At 40.2% G+C, this 22,424-nt stretch overlaps 1 protein-coding gene across 4 annotated transcripts in view; it reads left to right on the forward strand.

The window, feature by feature from the left end:
- The first annotated feature begins 11,218 nt into the window (after positions 1 to 11,218).
- Positions 11,219 to 22,424, forward strand: part of rap1gds1 (RAP1, GTP-GDP dissociation stimulator 1) — a 34,099-nt gene continuing 22,893 nt past the window's right edge. For 3 of the 4 annotated variants that reach the window (XM_030162540.1, XM_030162541.1, XM_030162542.1), the window contains exons 1-4: positions 11,219 to 11,603; positions 15,044 to 15,151; positions 16,933 to 17,055; positions 20,984 to 21,109. In XM_030162540.1, the coding sequence (XP_030018400.1) occupies positions 11,600 to 11,603; positions 15,044 to 15,151; positions 16,933 to 17,055; positions 20,984 to 21,109 (361 nt within the window). In that variant the 5' untranslated portion in view covers positions 11,219 to 11,599. The remainder of the gene's footprint in view (positions 11,604 to 15,043; positions 15,152 to 16,932; positions 17,056 to 20,983; positions 21,110 to 22,424) is intronic. The other variant, XM_030162544.1, reaches the window with a different exon arrangement.

Genomic DNA, 22,424 nt, shown 5'->3' on the forward strand with positions numbered 1-22,424 from the left:
AGCCCACACATTTGAACTAACTATTCTTTTTTACAGTAAGATAATATTTAGTGCCGCACAAATTAAACACCTTTAAAATGTAATGTCAATCATCACATGTAGCCTATTTAGTCATTAAAACATTGGTGTTTCAAAATAATGCAAAAAACATAAAAGAGCCAGTCTTTTGAACGGCTCTTTTCAGTGAACGGCTCCTGATTGAACGGCTCCCTTCAAAGAGCCAGAAGTCCCATCACTAACAGCTATTCAAAGCTGTTCTCTTGTATATTCATGGATTTTGTTGTTTTAGTTCCATATCAACTCCTTCATTGCCACCTGTTGACCTGTGGTGGGAAGTGCATGTTTTTACTCATAAAGATGGCCAATAGGAAGACAGAAATGCTGAACATCCCAGGAAAATCTTGTAAATCCTTTGATAGCAGGACACCCCTGAAGGTGGAAAAATATGCTAGACAGTATTGTGATATATCGTATCATGATCCTAGTATTGTGATTTGTATCGTATCACCAGATTCTCTCCAATACACAGCCCTGTCCCCCTGCCCTAACCACTGTCATTGGCTGTGTGAAGATGTTGGTCCCCTGTTGTCTGTACCAGCACAAGTCCAGGACCAAGTACCCCACCAACTTTACCATGATCATGCCGTTTGTTTGACTCATGAGGTGAGTCATTTTCACAGTGATAGACTGGGTAGAGGGCAGGACTGAGACTAACCAAAGCTACCTATACATGCCCTCACACTTTAAACTATGACAATACTCATAAAAATAATTATCAGCACTTGCATTTCTCTTGTATGATGAAATATAGTGGGCTGCCTCCACAGAGTCGACCACGTTTGTACAGTTGCTCAGAACTTGTCATGTTGTCTAGTTCATAGGAGGTCCTATTCTCTAGTCCTAGTGTTAAAGTGCATTTCTGTCAGCTACGTCTGAGGATCTCAGTCAACAGCCCCTCACCTAAAAAGCTTCCATATGTTTTTGAGTTATTTGAGTATTTCCATTGTATATAACTTATACTTACTGTTTCTCTGCTTCTGAGTCAGACGTTGTATTTTTCAAAGTAACTTTTCAGACTACAGTATTTTCATCCTGTTTCTAACCATGTAAACCTGGAGATAGGATTAATAGATCAATAAAAAACATTTATATGTTAATATTTGCAACTTGTTTAACTCTTTGAACTTCCACAATAGATTATTGACCATGATTGTGGATTTCATTTTAATAAATAGTACATTTTTGTGTACTTTTGCATCCAATATGTTATTAAAGTAAGATAAAGTCTAAAAATAATTATCAGATCATACAGGTGAAATAGTGCTGAAAAACATATACCAAACATGGGTATGTTAAAAAAAATTATATGCTATATAAATATATAATACATATTTATATATATATTATATATATATACATATAAAGACAAAATCAGTTTTGAAAGACAGCCAAAACAGGCTCAGACCCCTAAGGGTTAAACAACATCTTGCACTACGAACTGCGAGATTAGTGAGGTACAATCCAAGCAATAACATGTTCTGTAAAATCCACTGAACCTCCATCTGGGTTCTTTAACAAAGACACAAGAAAAAGATGAAGTTCATGTGGTTTATTAAAGTTATGGTTTGAAGCAGGGGAGTCATTTTGGATTTTGTGGGAGGGTCTGGTCTGTGGTATGGTTTCTGGTCCTGGTCTCCCTCACAGGTCCATTGCTGACATCTCCTCTGACGTCGTCTACACCCACATCTAGAAACATCAAGACAGAATCATTTAACACTGTGGATGAGGAAGAGTGATTTCAGGATGGGGTTTTGTAAATGTGGATCCTGAGGAGACAAGAAGTGGATTTGTACCTACCTCTGGATCTACTGGGTCTGATGGAGAACAACCACCGATGGATGAACAGCTCCATCAGACAGGCCTCCTCCTTCACAGAGGATCTGCATCGCTGTTGTCTTTCCTGAAACACAGTCAAAATAAGACCCAGGTTATCCACTGTGACACCCACTGACACACAACAATACACATGTACAACTGTAGTGGACATTCCTGATCAGACACAGAAATGTTGACTTACATGTTTCTTTATTCAGCAATCAAAAAGAATGGATTTGCAATTAAAAAGAATAGATTTGCAACAAAAAAAGAGATTTGAGAGCAAAAGACAAAGTGACAATCAAAAAAAAAAAGATAATTTTGCTAATAAGCCAGTCCTCTTTGCTTGTTAGTTAAAAACTTTTGCTTGAGACTTCAAAAGTTTTGGTTGAAAATCACTCCTCTATGTTTGCAACTTCAAAAGTTTTGCTTGCGAATTTAACTGCACTTAATGGGTGGGGCCTATGCTGATGGATGAGAGAAGAGTTTCTATTGGTGGGTTTGACCTGGCTCGAACGCCGGCTACAGCTTCCGCCTTAAACCCACTTCTCAGTTGTGTTCTGTTACTGGGAGGTCAGTTCATAGTCTGCTGCTCTTTGAAATTGAAATATGTCCCATAAGTAATGAATTACACTAAATATCGTCGGCTACAGCCTGTACATTCACAGCCTGAGCAGAGGATGGAATGAGTGAGTGAGTTACAGGGAGGAGTTGAGAGACAGCAGGTGTAGGGTGGTTCGACAGGACACCTGGACCACAGCTCGGTGCCAGGTGCCATGGCGCAGAAAGAGCAATAATGACAGAGTGACATAGGAGCCCATAGGATACCCACAAACACAACTGAGAGAAGTAATCAGGTGATCAGTTCTTCTGAACGATTATCATTTTCCAGCATGACGTTTTCTGGTTTTCCCTATGTCGCGTCCCGACCGGCTCCGAGGTCACCGGGTCCCAGCTCACCATGAACCGGGTCCCAGCTCACCTCTGGACTCAGAGATAGCATACAGTGCTGTGGCTTCGTATAATGCGTGCCAGGTGTCACAGCGTGGTGACATGGACCTGGCATGGACCAGAGTTTCAAGTCAAGTCCCAAGTCCTAAACTTTCAATTTCAAGTAATCTGAGTCTTTTTAACAGTAATAATATATTACATATAGATGACAGATCTTATTCACTTTTAAAATCAGCACTTGGACTGAGTCCGAGGTGCGCTCGCTCAGAGCCCGTCTGTGGGTGCGCTCGGATCCGGTGGGGATGTGACGCAGGGGAAACCAGAAAACATTGTGCTGGAAAATGATAATCGTTCAGAAGAATTGATCACCTGATTGTCTCTCAGTTGTGTTTGTGGGTATCCTATGGGCTCCTATGTCACTCTGTCATTATTTCTCTTTCTGCGCCATGGCACCTGGCAGCAAGCTGTAGTACCGCGACGTAATGGCACCTGGCACCGAGCTGCACCTGGCACCGTGCCGTGGCACTTGGCACCCATTGCACAAAGCCACGGCACTGTCCACTGTCTCTATGGCAGCAGTGTCACAGGTATCGAAAGTGAGCCACAGGCGATACCAGTGGCTCTATATGTACCCGCTGTCACTCAACTCCTCCCTGTAACTCACTCACTCATTCCATCCTCTGCTCAGGCTGTGAATGTACAGGCTGTAGCCAACGATATTTAGTGTGATTCATTACTTATGAGATACATTTCAATTTCAAAGAGCAGCAGACTATGAACTGACCTCCCAGTAACAGAACACAACTGAGAAGTGGGTTTAAGGCGGAAGATGTAGCCAGCGCTGGAGCAACGACAAACCCACCAATAGAAACTCTTCTCTCATCCATCAGTGTAGGCCCCGCCCATTAAGTGCAGTTAAATTCACTAGCAAAACTTCTGAAGTTGCAAACAAAGAGGAGTGATTTTCAACCAAAACTTTTGAAGTCTCAAGCAAACTTTTTATCTCACAAGCAAAGAGGACTGGCTTATTAGCAAAATGATCTTTTTTTTTGATTGTCACTTACTGTCTTTTGCTCTCAAATCTCTTTTTTGGTTGCAATTCTATTCTTTTTAATTGCAAATGCATTCTTTTTGATTGCTGAATAAAGAAACAAGTTTCTCTCCATAGTCCTCCATCCATTTTCTTTTGCTTTATCCGGGTCTGGGTCGCAGGTGCTGAAATGAAAAAGAACAAGAAAGTTGTGTAAAAAATCCCCTTGTACATGAGCTCTGACAACTTTTAAAAATATGAAATCTAAATGAATACGTGACCTGGACCCGTTATGGGTCCCAAGCCCTATTGTCAGGTCCTGGCTGGACTTGACACCTGTGACACCAGGTCTGCATCTGGACTGGTCCTGTTCCTGTGGTATCTCTCCCCTGGTCTGTAACAAAAATTATGATCAAAATGAACAAATGAGCCAAAAACAGAGAGAAGATTATCAACAAAAATACACAAAAATGACAAAGATACTCAATAAAATGAACAGCAATTTCCATATGAATCAGTTAAATGTGTCACCTGTCTGACTGCAGGGGTTCCACAGCTGCAGACCTGGTCTGTCCTGGGTCCACCGTTGACGTCTCCTCTGATTTTGTCTACACCCACATCTAGAAACATCAAGACACAGTCATTAAACACTGTGTGGATGTAGAAGAGTTGATTTTATAGTGTGGTTTTTCAAATGTGGGTCCTGAGGAGACAGGAAGCGGATTTATACCTACCTCTGGATCTACTGGAACTGATGGAGAATGACCACCGATGGATGAACAGCTCCATCAGACAGGCCTCCTCCTTCACAGAGGATCTGCATTGCTGTTGTCTTTCCTGAAACACAGTCGAAATAAGACCCAGGTTATCCACTGTGACACCCACTGACGCAACAAGACAAATGTACAACTGTAGTGAACATTTCTGATCAGATGCAGAAAAATGCTTCTTCTGTGACCAACACGCTGACTTACATGTTGAGACAATGTCTTTGTACGATTGATGATCCAGACCAATGTCCATTGTGTCTCTTCACATTTCCTAGTCCTGCTGCTGAAAAAAAAAACCAAAAAAGCAGAAAACAAGACAATTGTAGATGAAATCACACTGCACATTTGCCATCAAGAGTTTTTGAACCGTTCTTCGTCTGGCCCTTCGCCTAGGACCAATCTGTCATGGGAGACCCTACCAGGGGCAAAATGCCCCAGACAACATAGCTCCTAGGGTCATTAGGGTGCGCAAATTCCTTCACCACGGTAAGGTGACGGTTCAAGAAGGAGTCACCTGAGAGCAGGAGGGAAGGGGACTAGCTCTCCTGCCCTCCTGCTCTCAGGTGCCTTCCACCTCTGGCAAAGGGTAGGGGACTGCATCATGGGCTCAGAAGTCAGGGACAACCAGAGAGCCAGTGGCAGAGGTCCCGTTCCCTCTGCATTTGGCTCTCTGGTGGTTCATGACCATTTGGGCCAGGCATGCAGTCCCCTGCCCGTCACCAGATGTGAAGGGAAGGGGGCTTGCTCTCAAGTGGCCAGTCAAGGGCCACCTGAGAGCAAGCCCCCTGCCCTCCATCTCCAGGAAAGGGCAGGGGACTGCATCGTGGGCTTAGATAGTCAGGGGACACCTGAGAACCAGTGGCAGAGGTCCCCTTCCCTCTGCTTTTGGCTCTCTGGTGGCCCCTGACCATTTAGGCCGGGCATGCAGTCCCCTGCCCACCGCCAGAGGTGGAGGGAAGGGGGCTTGCTCTCAGGTGGCCCTTGACTGGCCACCTGAGAGCCAGCCCCTTGCCCTCCTGCTCTCAGGTGGCCAGTCAGGGGCCACCTTAGAGCAGGGGGAATGCTAGCTGGTTCTGAGGTGGCCAGTCAGGGGCCACCTGAGAGCCAGTCCCCTGCCCTCCACCTCCAGGAAAGGGCAGGGGACTGCATTGTGTGCTCAGATAGTCAGGGGCCACCTGAGAACCAGTGGCAGAGGTCCCCTTCCCTCTGCTTTTGGCTCTCTGGTGGCCCATGACCATTTGGGCCGGGCATGCAGTCCCCTGCCCTCCTGCTCTCAGGTGGCTGGTCAGGCCGACAGCCGACTTTTCATTAACGAAACAGTAACTCACTCCTTTGTCTTCTAGCCGCCATAGCAGTCTAAAACCATAAGCCCTTCCAGGGTCAAAACACACAATGACAAGGTGCAGTGACCTGCATAAATACCTGTGCTCTCAGCGACAGGACAGCAACACCCAATGACACGGCACAGTAAATACACCCCATGTGACAATAATAATTTGTGTCTGAACTTTAGGAATAGCCATAAACCTCACCGCACATCACTGGTCCAGCTGTACTCACTGTAGGCAGATGGAAAAGTGCCCATTAAAAACCGTCCAGTGTAATATATACACACAACAGTAACCTGGAAATTCTAGAATTCCAATGGAGTTGTTAAAAAAGTGTCCAGAGATACAATGACGTGCCGCCGTGTGTGTGTGTGTGTGTGTCTGATTAGCTTCCAGAAGATTCTTTGTGAATTCTTGGGACTGTTGTGCTGACGAAAGTTGGAAAATCTTTTTGTTGGAAGGGATGCATGCGCTAAACTAGCTTTGCTTTACCGTTTTAGCTTTGCATTAGTTTTTATTTCCCAAGATTTTATTACTGCAGTCAGTCACATCGCCATGATTTGAGCCTCAATTTGTGATCATATTGACCCCACCGGACTAAAGTAATGATTAGGGAGAATTGAATTTCACAAAATCACTCATAAAATACTACGGATCACCCATGAAAGCCTGGCTACGTCTGACCATAGAAATTAAGCGATTATGCTAAGATAGGCTAAGCTAAGCTAACGGAAGGGCTGCGAGAACAAGTCAATCGGTGCACTGCAGTGCAAACTGATTTGCCCACTTATCGAACTCATTAGTGCATGACAAATGAATTAATTAAAAAAAAAAAAAAAAAAAAAACAGGTGATGAACTATTCCTTCAGGGTTTTAAAGGCTGGTAGATCCCATCAGAATGGCCCACTGGAGTGGTTTGATAAGACTATACTACATTGCATATTCTTCCGCCAGTGCAGAATGTGTGCGTCATCGCCACAGGACAAGACAACGAGCATGTGCAGAATGGCAGGAATAAAGTCCAAACGGAATAAAGGGTTTACATGTCCAAGGAATAATTTAGTTCGGAATTAAAAGGGGATTAAACCAGTGACTTTATTCAGATTTAAATTTATTCCAAACTATTCTTTTTCAACTGGAATAAAGTTTTTACATGGTCACCTTAAATAGGATCTAACGTTTATTCAGATTAAACCAGGAATAAAAGTTGTCATGGAAACGCACAGAATGTACTATTCAGTGACGTGCGGTCATGATAAAAAAGAAACAAGTACATAAAATAAATATTAATATTTTCCACTGATCTGTGTTACAGATGCATTTTCAGTATGACTCTACACTTTTTTGTAATATTATTAAGTAAAAATCGCCGAATTTGAGTATTTTCCGATCAAATCCAGGGCAGAAAACCCCAGTGAGTCACTGCAGAGCTCTGCCTCAGATCTGACTGCGCGAGGCAATGCAAACTGGGTCACATGACGAGTGCCCGTTTCTGTTCCTCAGCATATCGTCAATATGGACTTTACAGAAATATTTGTTCTACAGCATGACTCTGTACAGTCTGTGCAATGTCTTTAACGTTCGTGTGAGAGAATTGTTCCTGCTGATCGTACAATAAAGTGTAGAGAAAAGTCAGCAGGTGAAGCAGGCAGTACTCTGCCTCACCTGAAGGGGGCGGACGTGAACTGACAGGTGCTTTGTAGCTGCATTGGCTTCAACAGAAGTAACTGAAAGTCGGCGCCAATCTAAAGCTCGTAGGTCAACAACAGCGTGTTTTATACTCTGCCTCATCAAGCACGTCTTTCTTCTTTGGCCATAAGCTCCACTGAGGCGAGGAGATTCTTAAAACTAAGAGAAAATAAGGAAGACTTTTACAACCAAGTCATAGAGCTTTTCGTGGAGAAGGATCGGCGCATGGACTTCATCTATAAGTAAAGGTAAGGCCACAAAGGGTTTTAAGTTTTCTTTCTTTTTTTTTTTTTAAAATAAGATGGGAGTAAGTAGGAAAAAAATCATGTATTTGATAACTACATTTTTGGCCTAAAATATTTTTTTTCTTATCATTTTGTTAGACAACCTGAAAGTGGGTCCAGGTCTGTCTGCAGGCAGATGGAAAAGTGGCGTTTAAAAACCGTCCAGTGTAAAATATAGTAAGAGCTGTAACCTGGAAACACCAGAATTCCAATGGAGTAGATACAATGACGTGCAGCCGAGGGAGGGAGGGGGAAAAGATCCCCCCCACTCACCCCATAATGTCAAAACGCGGAGTTTCAACTTCTTTTGCTAACGCTAACAAGTCGTCATGATGTCCATGACATTTTTGGCCTAAAGGAATTTTTTTCTTATCATTTTGATAGACAACCTGTTGGGTTAATGAAAATATATTTTTAATTTGAAAGTATAAATTTTTGATAAAAATTTACCCCATCTGACTCCTTCTGACAATAATTCACAAAACATGAATAAATCGGATCACAACATAACCTTTATAAAAATTGATTAAAGCACCAGAACATAAAGTAAAAAAAAAAACAGAATTTTTTTTTTTACTGAAGGTTAAAATTAAATATGTGCTGCACACTATACTTTAATTTGTTTACAGTAAATATGAATTGCTTAGACACAAGAAGGGTGCTCTATCCATTTCTATAAAGGAAACATTCTTTGTAGGACAAACATGTTCCTGTGTACTCCACCGCTCTGTACTCCTGCTGGTATTCTTATTCTGGGTATGCATCTGCCAGCACCTGGAAAACGGATGGAATGTATGCAGAGGATGGACAGAATGCTGTGTCCGTATCTGTCTGTGTCTTTAATGTTACTTGCAGTCAGTGTTACTTTTATCACGTCATTTATTTTGAAAAATCTCCACTCTCTTCACACTCCCCACACATTATTCCACCGCTGTGTACCTGCTGCACTGAACTGTGAATGTCAAACGGCCATAAGTGGTATCGGTGCATTTGTATCGGATATCTTTTACGAGTATGAGTACACACACTGAGTATCAGAGCCGATGCCGATACTCGTATCAGTATCGGTGCATCCCTAATCATTAGCATGCATTGTGATAACTGATATGAGTGTGGAACTGAAAACATTTTGCTACTTGCAAACCTCAGTCACCATAGTCCGATGGACATGTGATCTGTGACGGATTGTCAGTGTGGTGTTGGTGAAGCAGGCTAGTATAATGATAATTTAGACATTCATGGGTATATATAAATACTAAACATTTAATAGTTTGATTGAAATTTTCTTAAATGTCCATTATTATTAGTGACGGTTTCTTGTGCCTACTGCAGTAAGAGTGATCATGTTGTCAAATTTTAACAGTATTCTGAATAAAGTGTCTTCATTGGAGGCATAACACCACATTCCTTATATCTGTTTTACTATTTGCATATTCTGGGATAGTTGTTTGTAGTTATTGTGGGGTTGTACAACTAATGAGTTGCCAGTACATGCTCTTAATTTGTCACTGTTAAAACTATGAAATGGCTGTGTATATGCGTGATTATATAATGGACATTAACTTTCTTCCCTTGTTATCAAGGATGGCAGCCGTACAAGTCAAATGCAGAGATCGTCAAAAGCACATTTGTTATGAGGGGCAACTGACTTCCAAATGCTTTTTGGAGTGTGGTGAGTGAAAAACATCATTACACACAGATATGAGATGCTTTTTCCTGCATACATATTTATCATGGGTTTCATATGTTTGTGTGTGTGTGTGTGGGGGTTAATAGGGTCATTTCAAATGTACATGGTTGCAATACAACTTGTGCTGATGTTCTACATGGAGATTATAGATAAAGTTTGCTTCTAACTCCTGTCCAGGTGGGCTTTCAAATAAAAAGAACGATGGATATCTGTCATCTACAACCCACCAACTAAATGCAATTTATAATTCAAGTTTAAATTTATTTAATTTAAACTTAATTAAAAACAGAAAAAGGGAGTCTAGTTGTGGTGTAGTTCGAGAATACTTTAAAGGTGGGGTCTGAGATCTTTGAAAACGGTTCGAGCAAGCTACATTTTTAAAATACTCAATTCAAAAGTCCAAACCCCTTTCTTCAGACGTCCCTCCGAAGCCACACCTCCAGAGTAGTGGCACGCACAATGCTTGTTCCCGAGGGTTCACGAGCGCTGCACAACAAGACTCTGCTCCGTCCCCAGCTTCGGCTCCGACGCCATCTATGGTCCGGCCTGGCCCCGGCCACAGCTCTGTCTCCTACACGGGCTGAGGCTCCCTCACCGGCTACGGCCCTGGCTGAAACTGACGCTGACTACGGCCCCTGCTGAGCCTCCAATGCTGACTACGGCCCCTGCTGAGGCTCCGGCTCGTGTATCCATGCATATCTCATTCAGTCTCCTCTAACACACCCACTCTTACAGAACGGCCCCAGTTCAGACCTACGTGACTAATGTTACCTTTCCTAGTGATTTATGTTAGTGACAAAACAGTTTGCCGGTGAACTTTCCATCCTAATATAACTAATATAGCCAGGTTCTGGCTTCACCTCCTGTGCAAGCGCTTCCAGCCTCTGGGAATGCGCAATTCATGCTCAAAGAGGGGTACGTGCAGAGGGGGGAAGGGGGGGAGGGGCGAATGGCAGTTGAGTTTGATAGACATATCACCATTCAATCATTTTGAGTGGACACTCAAAATGATTGGATGGTGTGTTTTTGAGTCCTGTCCGTTCCACAGGTGACTAATTTTTTTTTTTTAATTTTTGTGTTAGAGCATTTAATTAATTAGTTGTAATCAGGCTGTGAAGGGGATTTTAAGGAATATATTAAAAAAATGCTCCAGAAAAAAATCTCAGACCCCACCTTTAAACAAAGTTTTTTGTTTTGTTTTTGTATATTACGTATTTCCATAGAGTGAATAACAACTAGTATTAAAATATGTTAAAATGTGAGAAAACAACAAATTGGCAGACTTAAAATGTTTTTATTTCACAGTTTTCACACGGTACATAATTTTCTGATATTGGTTTGTTAAATACATATTTTTTTTTGCTTCAAAAACACATAGTGTCCAGCTGAGTGGACAAACTCCATTTAAAATAGCTTCATAAAAAAATAATTCAATCGCATTTTTTTTTTTCTTGCCTGTCATTTTTGCAAGATGAAATAAAAACATTGACGAAAAAAATCTTGACCAATATTTTCAACTCCACCAGTCTGTGTTTTGCTGCCCCCTACCGGTAACTCAACCCAGTGTTTTATTGTGAAGGCTGTGACCGGAAACCATCCTCTTCCTCCTGTCGGGCTGGCTTGACGGTGGTGTGTCAAACTGAAGCAGTCGTCCAGCGGAGTCTCAGCCAGCAGGTCCTGACTGTCGGTGTGGATATGAGAGCAAGTCAGATGCGTTAAAGCAGCAGACACCGGGTGTGCAGGCCGCTGTACACAGCATCCATCTGAGCGGGACTACCCACCGGCCCCGGGGCTGCTGACCGTTGCTACCTGTCTGTTAGCTAGCTAGCTAACCTCAACCCGATAACTTTACCAGTTTAAGGCGGTTTAAGGCTTGACCAGTGTGGGGGAAAAGCGGGGCCTCTGGCTACTACGACTTGGTTCACAGCTGCCCTGGAGAGCGAAACACCCCGGTTTATTTCCCGGAGCTACATCCCGCTGAGATGGGTGAGTAGACTGTGAGCTAACGGCTAAGACGAACAGTTTTCGCTACTCGCTACTTGAACCGCACTGTGTTTTTTATGTAAACGCCTGCGAGCACCGGCGTCATCTGCCAAAATGTCCCCGCGGCATTTCCAGCAGTTTTCAGTTTCATTAGACATTATCCGTGTGAAAAGCTGACTTTAGCTGAATCGTGTGTACGTGCGCGTCCGTGTGCGTGTCTGCCTCAGTACTCGGGTGGGGTAGCTTCCCTGACTCTCCATCCACTATCCACTCACACCGGCCGTGATGTTTTTTTTTTTTTCCCTCCTTTAACATTTCTAACACTGCAAATGTGATGTGTTTATCATGGATTTTCCCGATGGGATTCTGCTGGGACGTGAAATGGATAGTAGATAAATGGACGTGGAGTCTGTGAAATGGCAGTGCTGCTGATGGTGAGGATGGCACTCCTCCATCTCCACAGCTGTTATGCAATAGGATCCATCAACCCACTTTGTGTTGCTGTTTCAACTGGACTCCTCTGCTATGAAAAATGTGACTGTTGCTGTCACACACATTGGTCTCAGTCTGCTCCAGTGGTCTGTATGGGATCTTATTGCAAATAGACATCAAACACATGCAGCAGCTGTATTAAACATTCACTCTGAAACCCTTTCAGGAGGCAGAGTAGTCATTGGTTGACACTTTGTAAGGTAACGTAAAATAAAATCTTAGCCAGATGGCTCATATTCATTCATATGTGGCATCTACTATATACTGTTGTACAGGAGTATGTACTATGGCCACAGTCTCATATCCAGATAGCAATACATATCTTAATAAAAAGGGTTGGACGATGTAGTTCAGGGGGTGGATCAGACCAGTTAAATAATAGTATAGAAATAATACAAACCAAGTATTATAATATTATGCTTCCAACTTATCATTTCTACATGCACCTTATAGATCATGCGGACCTAAAAATGAACAAAACATTTATCAGCAAGCATATTGATAAATTTTGGAGAATTGAGTTAGGAAGTAAAATTTCACTTGCCTCCTACATTGCAGGACCTACAATGTGACTACTGCACACATGTGCATTGTAATGACGATGCTCAAATGATATATTGTGTGTAATTTTATGAGCATTTGAGGAACAAAAAGAAAAGTGGGCTATATTAGATTAAAAACGGGCTTAACTCAGAGAGCACTCGTCAGTTGTTTTCTACAAATGTGATTAAATTATAGTACAATCACAGCTTTTCCTCTCCTGCTTAACAAAACACACAGCTGTGCAAGTAACAACAAAAGGATAAACGGAACAGAAATAACAACGGGCATATAAGCCTGCAGGGAAATACAGTATATAGAGCCTTTATGGGAATATTTTTTGGAATTTGGTGAACACTTTGTATTCTTTATTATTGCATGGATGCAGGCAGGGAATTTGCATGTAGGCAACATACATGAAGGAGAATGTATATGATGCAGAATGTAAAAATTCTGAACAGGAGAAGGACAACACAGGAGTTTTTACCTAAGACGGGGTGGAAAGTCTGTGGCATATCAGATAACTGTGCTTTAAAAATGATGCTCAACCACAAATATTCTAAATAAATAAAAAGACAAAAAAAAAAAAAAATCAAATAAGAGTCTTTTAATTATTGAATATATATTTACAGATGTAATAAGTAATAGGACCTTCCACTTGGTCACTATGTATTCAGTGAGTTTTCTCAACATTCGCTGTTTTGCAAATGTCATCAAGGTATGAAATGACCAGCTGGAATTTGAGATTTGGTCACGCTGAACAGCCTTACTGTACATTGGTGAGGTTGTGCAGTCGCATAGCAACTGTCGGCAACAACCAGGTCACTGCACTCCTAAATGTTATCACCTGGTTTGCTAGAATTACTGAGCGTTATTGCAACAACCATTAACATTGCAGGTTATTTTCAGATTAGTTTGATGGATTAGGTAGTAGTGTATTCAGCCTGAAGCTTTCAGGTTGGGCCTCATCAGGCTTTGCAGTGAATCCAAAAGGCAATGCAGTATAAACAGACTGAACAAGTATCTCTGGCTCTAATAAAACACACTGTATTTAAGCTTCCTGCTTTCGCCAGCATGTGAGCCATTATATAGCCTTGTTGTTGTACATGATTAATATGAGTCCGCTGCATTAGGCTGTAAATAGAACTGTATTTGGAGATCCAGTACAGATGTAGCACTGTTCTTCATTCATGGATGAGACAAGTTGTTTTGCTGTGAAACATCAAAAAATGCAGCTCATGTAAACAGTGGAAACCCTCATTAGCTGGCATAGGGGAAAACAGCCTTTCACTGAATTATCAAAGAAAGAAGAGTTTCAGGTTGATTGAAATATGTTGTAGGGATTGACCAAAATGTCTTTTTTGTCAGAGCTAATACCAGTTATCTTAGTAATAATTATGGCAATCTAGAGCCATAATCTAACCTAATCTAGAATTTACTTGAAATGACAGTGAGGTAATTGTCAAATCAAAGAAAACATAATTCAGTAATATTTCATATTGTCAGGTTTTGTATTGACTTTGGGGATTGTTGACATTAAAACCTGGCAAATAGTGTATGAACAGAGAAATGTTCATTTCCCTTTTCAACGTTGTATTACTTTTGAAGTCACCATTTGGCTGCGTCACAGTATCATTTTATTTGAGGAAGAATGAATGAGCACTTTTGGGTTTTTTTTAGTTTATGTTTGATATCATCAGTATTTTCTATCTTACTACAGTAACCTTTCCATTTGGCCGTATGTACTAGAGATGACTCGTCTGCCATGGATATGTCCATGCTAGGAAAGCCTCAAGGCCCCTCTACCAGTCATCAGAAAGCTTTCAGCCACGTCGAAGGCTTAAGGCCTGTGGGTTTTGCATACAAGATGAAACCACACACACACTTCAAATGAGAACACGGACACAGTCTTCAGTAAATGTTTCCTGTAGTCCAGTTTTTCAGTGCACAAACACCATCTTGTGCACTCAGTTCTCTAACGTTTATTATATTTTTTTCCTTGTGGCTTTTAGACCCTTCCCCTTTAACTTGTTACACTTAATGTTTTCCAAAGACAAAAGAGCAACAAGATGTTTGATTGAAATGAACTTCTATTATCCTAAAAGGTAGCCATTAGTCCGTGCTCTAAATTCCTGTGTACACTATGTGCCTGCAGCTGTTTCATAATGAAATACACTCGGCGCTGCCAGTAATGACTGCAAGTCTTAAGTACTTTGACTTGGAATTTTTAGATGCAGTGCTTGATGGCTTAAGCTTGCTCTTTATTTGACAGTTGAAAAGCCATCATTGTATAACAATAAGCATTTATCTCCTCTCTTCCTGAATGGGATGCGCTTATGAAACCTTGTCTGGTCATTTTTTTTCCCGCCGTTCCTTTCAAGCCTTTGTTCATGCAGTGTTTCTGTTTGCAGACAACCTGAGTGAAGCCCTGGAGAAGCTGAAGCTTGCGTCGACAGACAGCGCCACTGACAGCGTGGAGAGCTGTCTGGACTGTCTGCTGAAAGCACTCGCCAACAACAGTGAGTACAGTCTGTGTCATAAAATAACATTTTCCTCCCTTTGGTTTGTTTATTTTTAAAGTGCATTTGACAATCCGATGTCTTGAAGTGCCTCACAAAACTAAATGTTCAGAAGCAACAGAGAAATTAATAAATGAGGTGGAAATCCATTTTGATCTCAAGTCAACAAAAATGCATGTGGTACCTGTTTTACAAACATAAAGCCCAAAGTGCTTCCCAGACTTTACAGTTGAATAACAATGTCTTAAAATTAAATGATAAACAACTCAAAACAAAAAATTTAAAAAAAGACAACAAATGACATGGCACCTTTATTAGAAGCAGAGCTGAAATGATTTGTCTTAAGGTTTGGTGCACAGTCCTTGAGGCCCTGGGCTGACGTGTGACTGATTATAGCCACGTAGTCAGACAGCTGAGTAATGTTTAAGGGCCCACATTGTGCTGCTGAATGAGCAATTCTTCCTACAGTCGCTGACTGGAAATATTGCAGCTTCAGAAGAAGTGCATTAAATCTTGTGTTATTATCAGCCTTATGTCGGTTGCACCACTTTGTCTCAGTTCACTATTGAAAATCTGAGGTTTACATTTAGTTGGAGTGGTCTTCATGTTAATCTCCCTTAAAGCAAACTCTCACTAATCAAACTAGTATTATAATTTATCCATTTGTGATCACAATTAATCACCTCCTTTTTCAATGTCTCAAAGCTTTTTTCTAGTGAGACCTAAGCCTTCAGTTATCACAATGGATTTGTCATGTTTTTAGGAATCTGTTCATTGTGGTTGGCTACTTTTTAAGAAAATATACAGGGTGTCCCATAAGTCTCCATACATAGGAGACATAATACATTCCATACATATATGGTTCTAACATGTTTTTCTTTATATTTCTTCTTTATAGTTCTTCAGCAGTGGAGGACACGCATTGAAACGTGTTCCCGACAAAATGGCAGTCATATAGAGCATATTATATAAATAAAAATGGTTTATGTCAAGAAACGTTTATTTTTCCTATGTGTGAAGACCTATGGGACACCCTGTATTTTATTAAATGATAATAAGCTCAAATAACCTGGCAGTTTTTTGTTTTGTTTTAATTTGAAAGTCTGGCTCCCACAGTGTCTGGTTTCAAGAAATTCTGACACTTTGATAAATGTACTTGATGACCCCTACTGTATAATATTCACAGCCAAGCATTTTGTTCCAACACCCAAAACACAGCCAACAAACAACCGACTATGTCTTATTCCCTGCAGAGAAAAGCTAATGGCCCCAATACACCGCATATATCAGGTTGTGGATTGTTTTTTTTTTTTTTTTTTTTTTTTTTTTTTTTTTTTTTTTTATTGTTAATTTTGCCTCCTAGCACTATTCTTGCTCTTCAGAAGCCAGAGAAATAATGAAATGAAAATTAAAACATTTCATAGTAACAGTTTTAGTGATCTTAATTTTACATTCCAATAGCCAGTGCTAGTACCAATGGTTTTTGTGTCTTAGACTTGTTTTTGTTGTGATTTATTTCCCATTTTATGCTGGCGAAGCATTATGAATATACTGTACCTTAGCCCTTCATCACATTCTTTTTGAATTATCACATAAATATGCAAAAAAGCTATAAATATGTTTGATCAAATGAATGTCAGAAACAGGCATTGGTGAAATGTCATTTTAATCATCTGATGGCAACCAAAGAGACTGATATTGGAAATACTGCTGTTTGGCCGATGTATTAATCCATCCTTACTGAGAGGGGTTTCCAATAATGTGTGTCTTTTCGCTTGCAGACACTGAAGCCAGTGTGAAGATCCAGGAAATGGGAGTCCTCCCACTGCTTCCCAGCCTGCTAAACCCCCAGTCTTCCTGCACCCCCAAAGTAGCCAACATCATTGCTGAGGTGGCCAAAAATGGTAAGATTCAGTCTCCTAATCCATCAGTCAATTATACTTCTGCTCCTCCTTTTGTCACTAATCACTTTTCATTGCTTCACAAGTACATTTGAATAGAAATGAAGCAATATTCCTAGTGATGAATACCTAATGAAAATACTCAAAATCTGTATTAACAGGAGTTTGACTGACGTGCTTTTTCAAACCCGGACTAGACTTAGCATCCCTGCTTGGCTTTTTAAATCCAACCTGTCACTCAGTGTGAGGTTATTGTGTAAGGACTGAAAGGTTGCATAACTTCAGTGTCAAAGAGATTGTGTTTTCCTGAATCCCTCCAGCGAGAGCTCAGGAGAAGCTTTTAAAGCAGAAAAAGCACAAGTGGCATGAAAAGGTTAGGATAATGAATGGGTTTTAAGTCGCGTGCAAGACTGCAGCTAATGATCACTCCCCAGCAGTTTGCCAAGCTTGGCAACAACCCGCTGGCATTTATCTGTCACTGCTTCCGGAAACGTTTGCAAGCAGCCAAGTGACTGCTGGGCTAAAGACGACTTGCTCTCTGTGCAACAGTTTGGACAGATTCAGTTTTTTTGAGGCTGCATTAGGGAAGGTTTAACATGAAAAGATGACGAACCTGTCTAAAATGAGAACATCAGTCTGTTCTTGATGTGGAGAAGGTTTCCTACCAGTGATCACAGTGACATGGAACTGAGTGTAGATGAAACTTCTAAACATTTTTCTTACACAGCCTCTTCCATCATACACCACTGTTAACTCTTGTTTTTCCTCATAATAATTGAAATAACCATTTAAACTTATTCGCTTGTCAGTCAGCTTGGATTTAAGGTTTGGTGATATATATTCATCACGTCCGTAATGTGACGTTATGCTTTTAACAATGCTACAAACATCAAACTGGTCTTTATTGCTCTTTCTGGTTCTCTGTGAGGGACAGGCTGGTTGTCAGCTCAATATTCAGTGTTTTTACAGTATCAGCATTGCTCATAAATACTGTACATTGCACTGCTTTGGCTGTAATGCAGCTGTCTGGTGTCGATTAATGATGTGCAAACAATACCATCTCACTGATATTTGCTAATTTACATATGATCCAGTTACAAAATGTATTGTACCTGTGCTTTAAGAAACACATAAAATGAGAAATTAACAAAAAATAACATCTGCCATATTTTAGTGTCATTATGCAAACAGTCCATAATTACAGCATATTGTAATTGGAGTGGTCTGGGAGGACATGAGACTTGTGCAAACCTCTTTCCCTGTATTTTCAGGCTATGAATAATCAACCCTGTGATGCAGGTTTGTCTAATCACAAAACTGTGCAGAGGTTCAATATGTTATCAACAGGTGTAATTACCATTTCCTGATCAGATTCTGTCAGATGCAACCTGGGCATGATTATATTGCATTAGTTTGAAATTGAATATGCTCTTTTGGCATTAAAGAGTATCCTGTTCATCTGTATTTATATTGTTTTTATATTTAGTTTTTTTGTTTTGGACTGAGAGAAGAGAGCTGCAGAAGGACGGTGTGTATTTTTATTTGGCTATGGCTACTGCCACAGTATTGTGGCACAAAATATCGGTTTGTCTATTGCCACAGAGGCATTCAAATTATCTGAATTCTACACTCTGGACTTTGTTGCAGTGTCTGATTTATATTCGTCAAAACCCAGGCAAATTCCTCATATGAGGCAAGACAGTCACCATGTTTCATGTTGTTTGCCTGCATGTTGAAACTGAAAGTGTGAATAGACACACAAACCACCTTCCAGTAACTGGTACTGTAACCTTTTCCTGTACCCGGATAGGCACATGTCATGTGTGATGCTTATTGCCACAGTGCTGTAGCAGCGGGATGACAGGTTACAGGTTTCCAGTCTACACGATATAACGAGGGTGCTCATTGGCTCTGTGGTTATAGACAAATGAGAAAGTAGTCCCACAGTACTGTGGCATTAGTCACTTTGATTATTTTTCCCACCATGATTTCAGCTCCTGGAGATTAGATTGAATTAGATATAATTTTCCTCAGGAAATTAAGGTTCCAGTAGCAACACAACATTGAATATAAGAAATATTGCAAGACAAAAAGGAAAGACAATAGTAATATCAATAGCTATAAAAAATATTATAAATTAGTAGGCTCTAATGTATTAGTATATCAGTATAAAAATATAAAAAATGTTAGTGAAAACCAGGTGTAAGTAAGACGTGATGTGTATTTTTAATAGAATTAACTAGCTTTTATGTTTAATGACTGAAACATTAGGGAAAATAACCTCCCCCCAGCCAGAAGGACATGTCATGTGATTTTACAATGAGGAAAAAAGACAATTGGATCATGCAGTCTTAATATAAATGACAGAAGCAACATACTGGATGTACTGACAGCGTTTATATTAACTTGGCAGAAACAAATGCAAGACAAAACCTCTACAGTGTGCTGCTTTTTTTCGAGACGAGGATGTGTCCAGCTTAGGACGCATTTAAGGCACTATTTTCCAAACACGGGTAAAGACAAATACTATGTGAATGATATATTGTTACATGTGACAAGCTAGACTTTATCTAAATACGACTTTACCGACCCAAAATCGGACATATTAGTAATTACAATGAACTGTCACCTTCATCTCACAGTATGAAGGGTTCTGGATTGGACTCCCGCACCAGTCAGTTGAGGCCTTTCTGTGTGCAGTTTCCATGTTTTCCCTGTGTCTGTGTGGGCTCTCTATGGGTATCTTAATAGGTTCATTGGTCACTGTAAATCTCCCATAGGTGTTAATGTGAGAGTAAATGGTCGCTCATTTGTATGTGTCAGCCCTGTGATGAACTGGTGACACATCCACAGTGTACGCCACCGTCACTTGATGGTAGCTGAGATAGACTCCACCATCCCCGCCACCCTCATGAGGACTGAGCGGTTCAGAAAATGAATGAATGAGTTTATGTTTGTGTTAGTTGAAGTGTCTGACTCAGGACACACTGGCCTTAGTTAACCCATAAAGACCCAGTTCTACTTTTGTGGCAGTTCCAAAATATTTTTTTCTGTATATTTAACTTTTTTTTTAAGGGATTTATCACCATTCATTATAATATTATCTTCTGTATTTTGTATTTTTTCAGCAAAAATCTAGTATTTTCCTATATTTAGTTTAATGATCATGTAGATGTTCATAAAAGCTCAGATTAAAGTTGAGGGTTACAACAGAGAAAAGTGAAGAAAAAGTGACTTTTGGTGAAGATATAATTAACTGAACATAAAACGAGTGTTTCCATCCATTGTCATTTATCAAATTACATGGGTTTTACTGGTGAATCAATGTTGTAGAAGATGACGGTGTTTCCATGTTCACTACAGAGCCTCTGAACATCCAAATGGGTCATATCTGATGATGATGAAAAAATGACAAACTGCATTTTACACCACTTATTTACACATATTAATGGCTTTAGTCTACTTCCTGTGTCTATCATTTCAAGCTAAAAGCCTTCTGCAGAGTCATGTAGATGTAACATCACAACACGTCAAACTCTAAAATTCTGAATCGCCAGCGGCATTAATTTGGTATTCAGTTACCAAGCATATAGTAAATATGTCTGCTGACCCCTGTCGCTCTGATCAATATCCACTGTAATTGATACTAGTGTAGTAAGTGCATGGTTTTATATTTCCTGAGAGTTTCTCAAATGGAAAGCTGCATTCAGTGTGAGAACCAAGTAGTTTTTGTGAATTCACATCAAGCCTCGGTAGTATTCCTCAGTGGAAATCTTTAACTGTAATTGTAGATCAGCAGTGATGAATAACTATATTATGAGAATCGCAGTTCATTTATGCACTGATTTGCATTTTATACGTGGTGAATGTGGTGCTGTTGACTGGTCCCTGAAGTCAGTGAGAACACTTATGTTGACCTCTTTCTCTCCAGAGTTCATGCGGAGTCCGTGTGTTGAAGCCGGCCTCATCCCTCCTTTAATTCAGCTGTTAAATTCCACCGACCAGGAGGTTTTACTGCAGACTGGCCGTGCTCTTGGAAACATCTGCTATGACAGCCGTAAGTAAGAATTTGCATTGCTTAAGAAACCTTGAATCCCTCATGAACCACGTCTCCCCGATCCGAGCAGCAATGGAAAACCACTAACGTACGTATTACTGTGGTCAGCTCAAGCAGCCATAGCTTTGATGATTAAACATGAGGAATGTGTACAGTGAATTTTCTGTGTCATCGTTAATTAAGTGGATGTTGATGCGCGTCTCCCATTTGGGGTTGAATTCTGAAGATTTTATGCTAGGGACAAACATTCCTATTCATACGCATAAGTAACATATTGATCTAAAGAACTATTTAAGTAAGAATCTAATTAAAAAGCAATGAAAATACACAAAAGCAGAAGCATCGTAGCATCACACCACATAAGTAGTGTGACACTGCCATATTTTAAAAAAAAAATGTTTTCTTCTGTGACAAACTGTACAATATCCGCTTTGCAATGACAGCTTTGTGACAACTATATCAATATGTAAAATTAAAAATATACAGAAAAATTTTACAGCTGCAAAGTTGATCAGCTGTCTTGTGTTGGGTTTGCACTTACTATGTTTTAATAATGGCTGATTGACTATAAAGGGCTATTTTCATATTTTCTGTTACAGCTGTCAGACAACAGAATGAGAAAAAAATAATAGTTTACAGTAATACGCTATTCCATAAAACCTTTTTATTTTTTCTATTATTTGATCATGGTCTTATTCACTGCTACATAGCTAAATGTCCTTAAATGAAGTTTACCCTCTTACACCCAGCACAGTTCTGTCTGCGTTACCATGGTAATGCTACGCAATGCTCGTAGCAATATCCTCCTGAGACCCAGTAAGTAAACATTTTCCACATTTTCCATTAAATAGTTGCCTTATTTGGAAATGGCATGATGCAGCATTTTTTCACTTTCATTTTTATTTAAATTTTTTTTGTGTGTACATATGTATGTGTATATATATATATATATATATATATATATATATATATATATATATATATATAAATGCCCTTTTCAGTGGACATTTTTTTAAAAAAAAGTAACGCTGTGGAACTCTTGTCCACTACAGAGGACAAAAATGCATTGCTGGGTCTCAGGAGCCTATACACATGCTGTACATCCACGTAACCACAAGAACATCAGTTAAAAGCAAACAATCACTTAAATAGGCAAATATTTAAAACAAGATAATAGTCCGAGACCAGCGTATGTCATGAATAATTTCATAAAACAAGACCAATGTGACAAACTTTGCTCTGCTATGCTAACACTAAGCAGATCCAACAGCTCATAAAAAAAAAAAAAACTCACTGAACAAGCCAAAGACGTGAA

Source organism: Sphaeramia orbicularis, chromosome 18 (genome assembly GCF_902148855.1).
Source record: "Sphaeramia orbicularis chromosome 18, fSphaOr1.1, whole genome shotgun sequence".
In the NCBI taxonomy this organism is placed as follows: Eukaryota; Metazoa; Chordata; class Actinopteri; order Kurtiformes; family Apogonidae; genus Sphaeramia; species Sphaeramia orbicularis.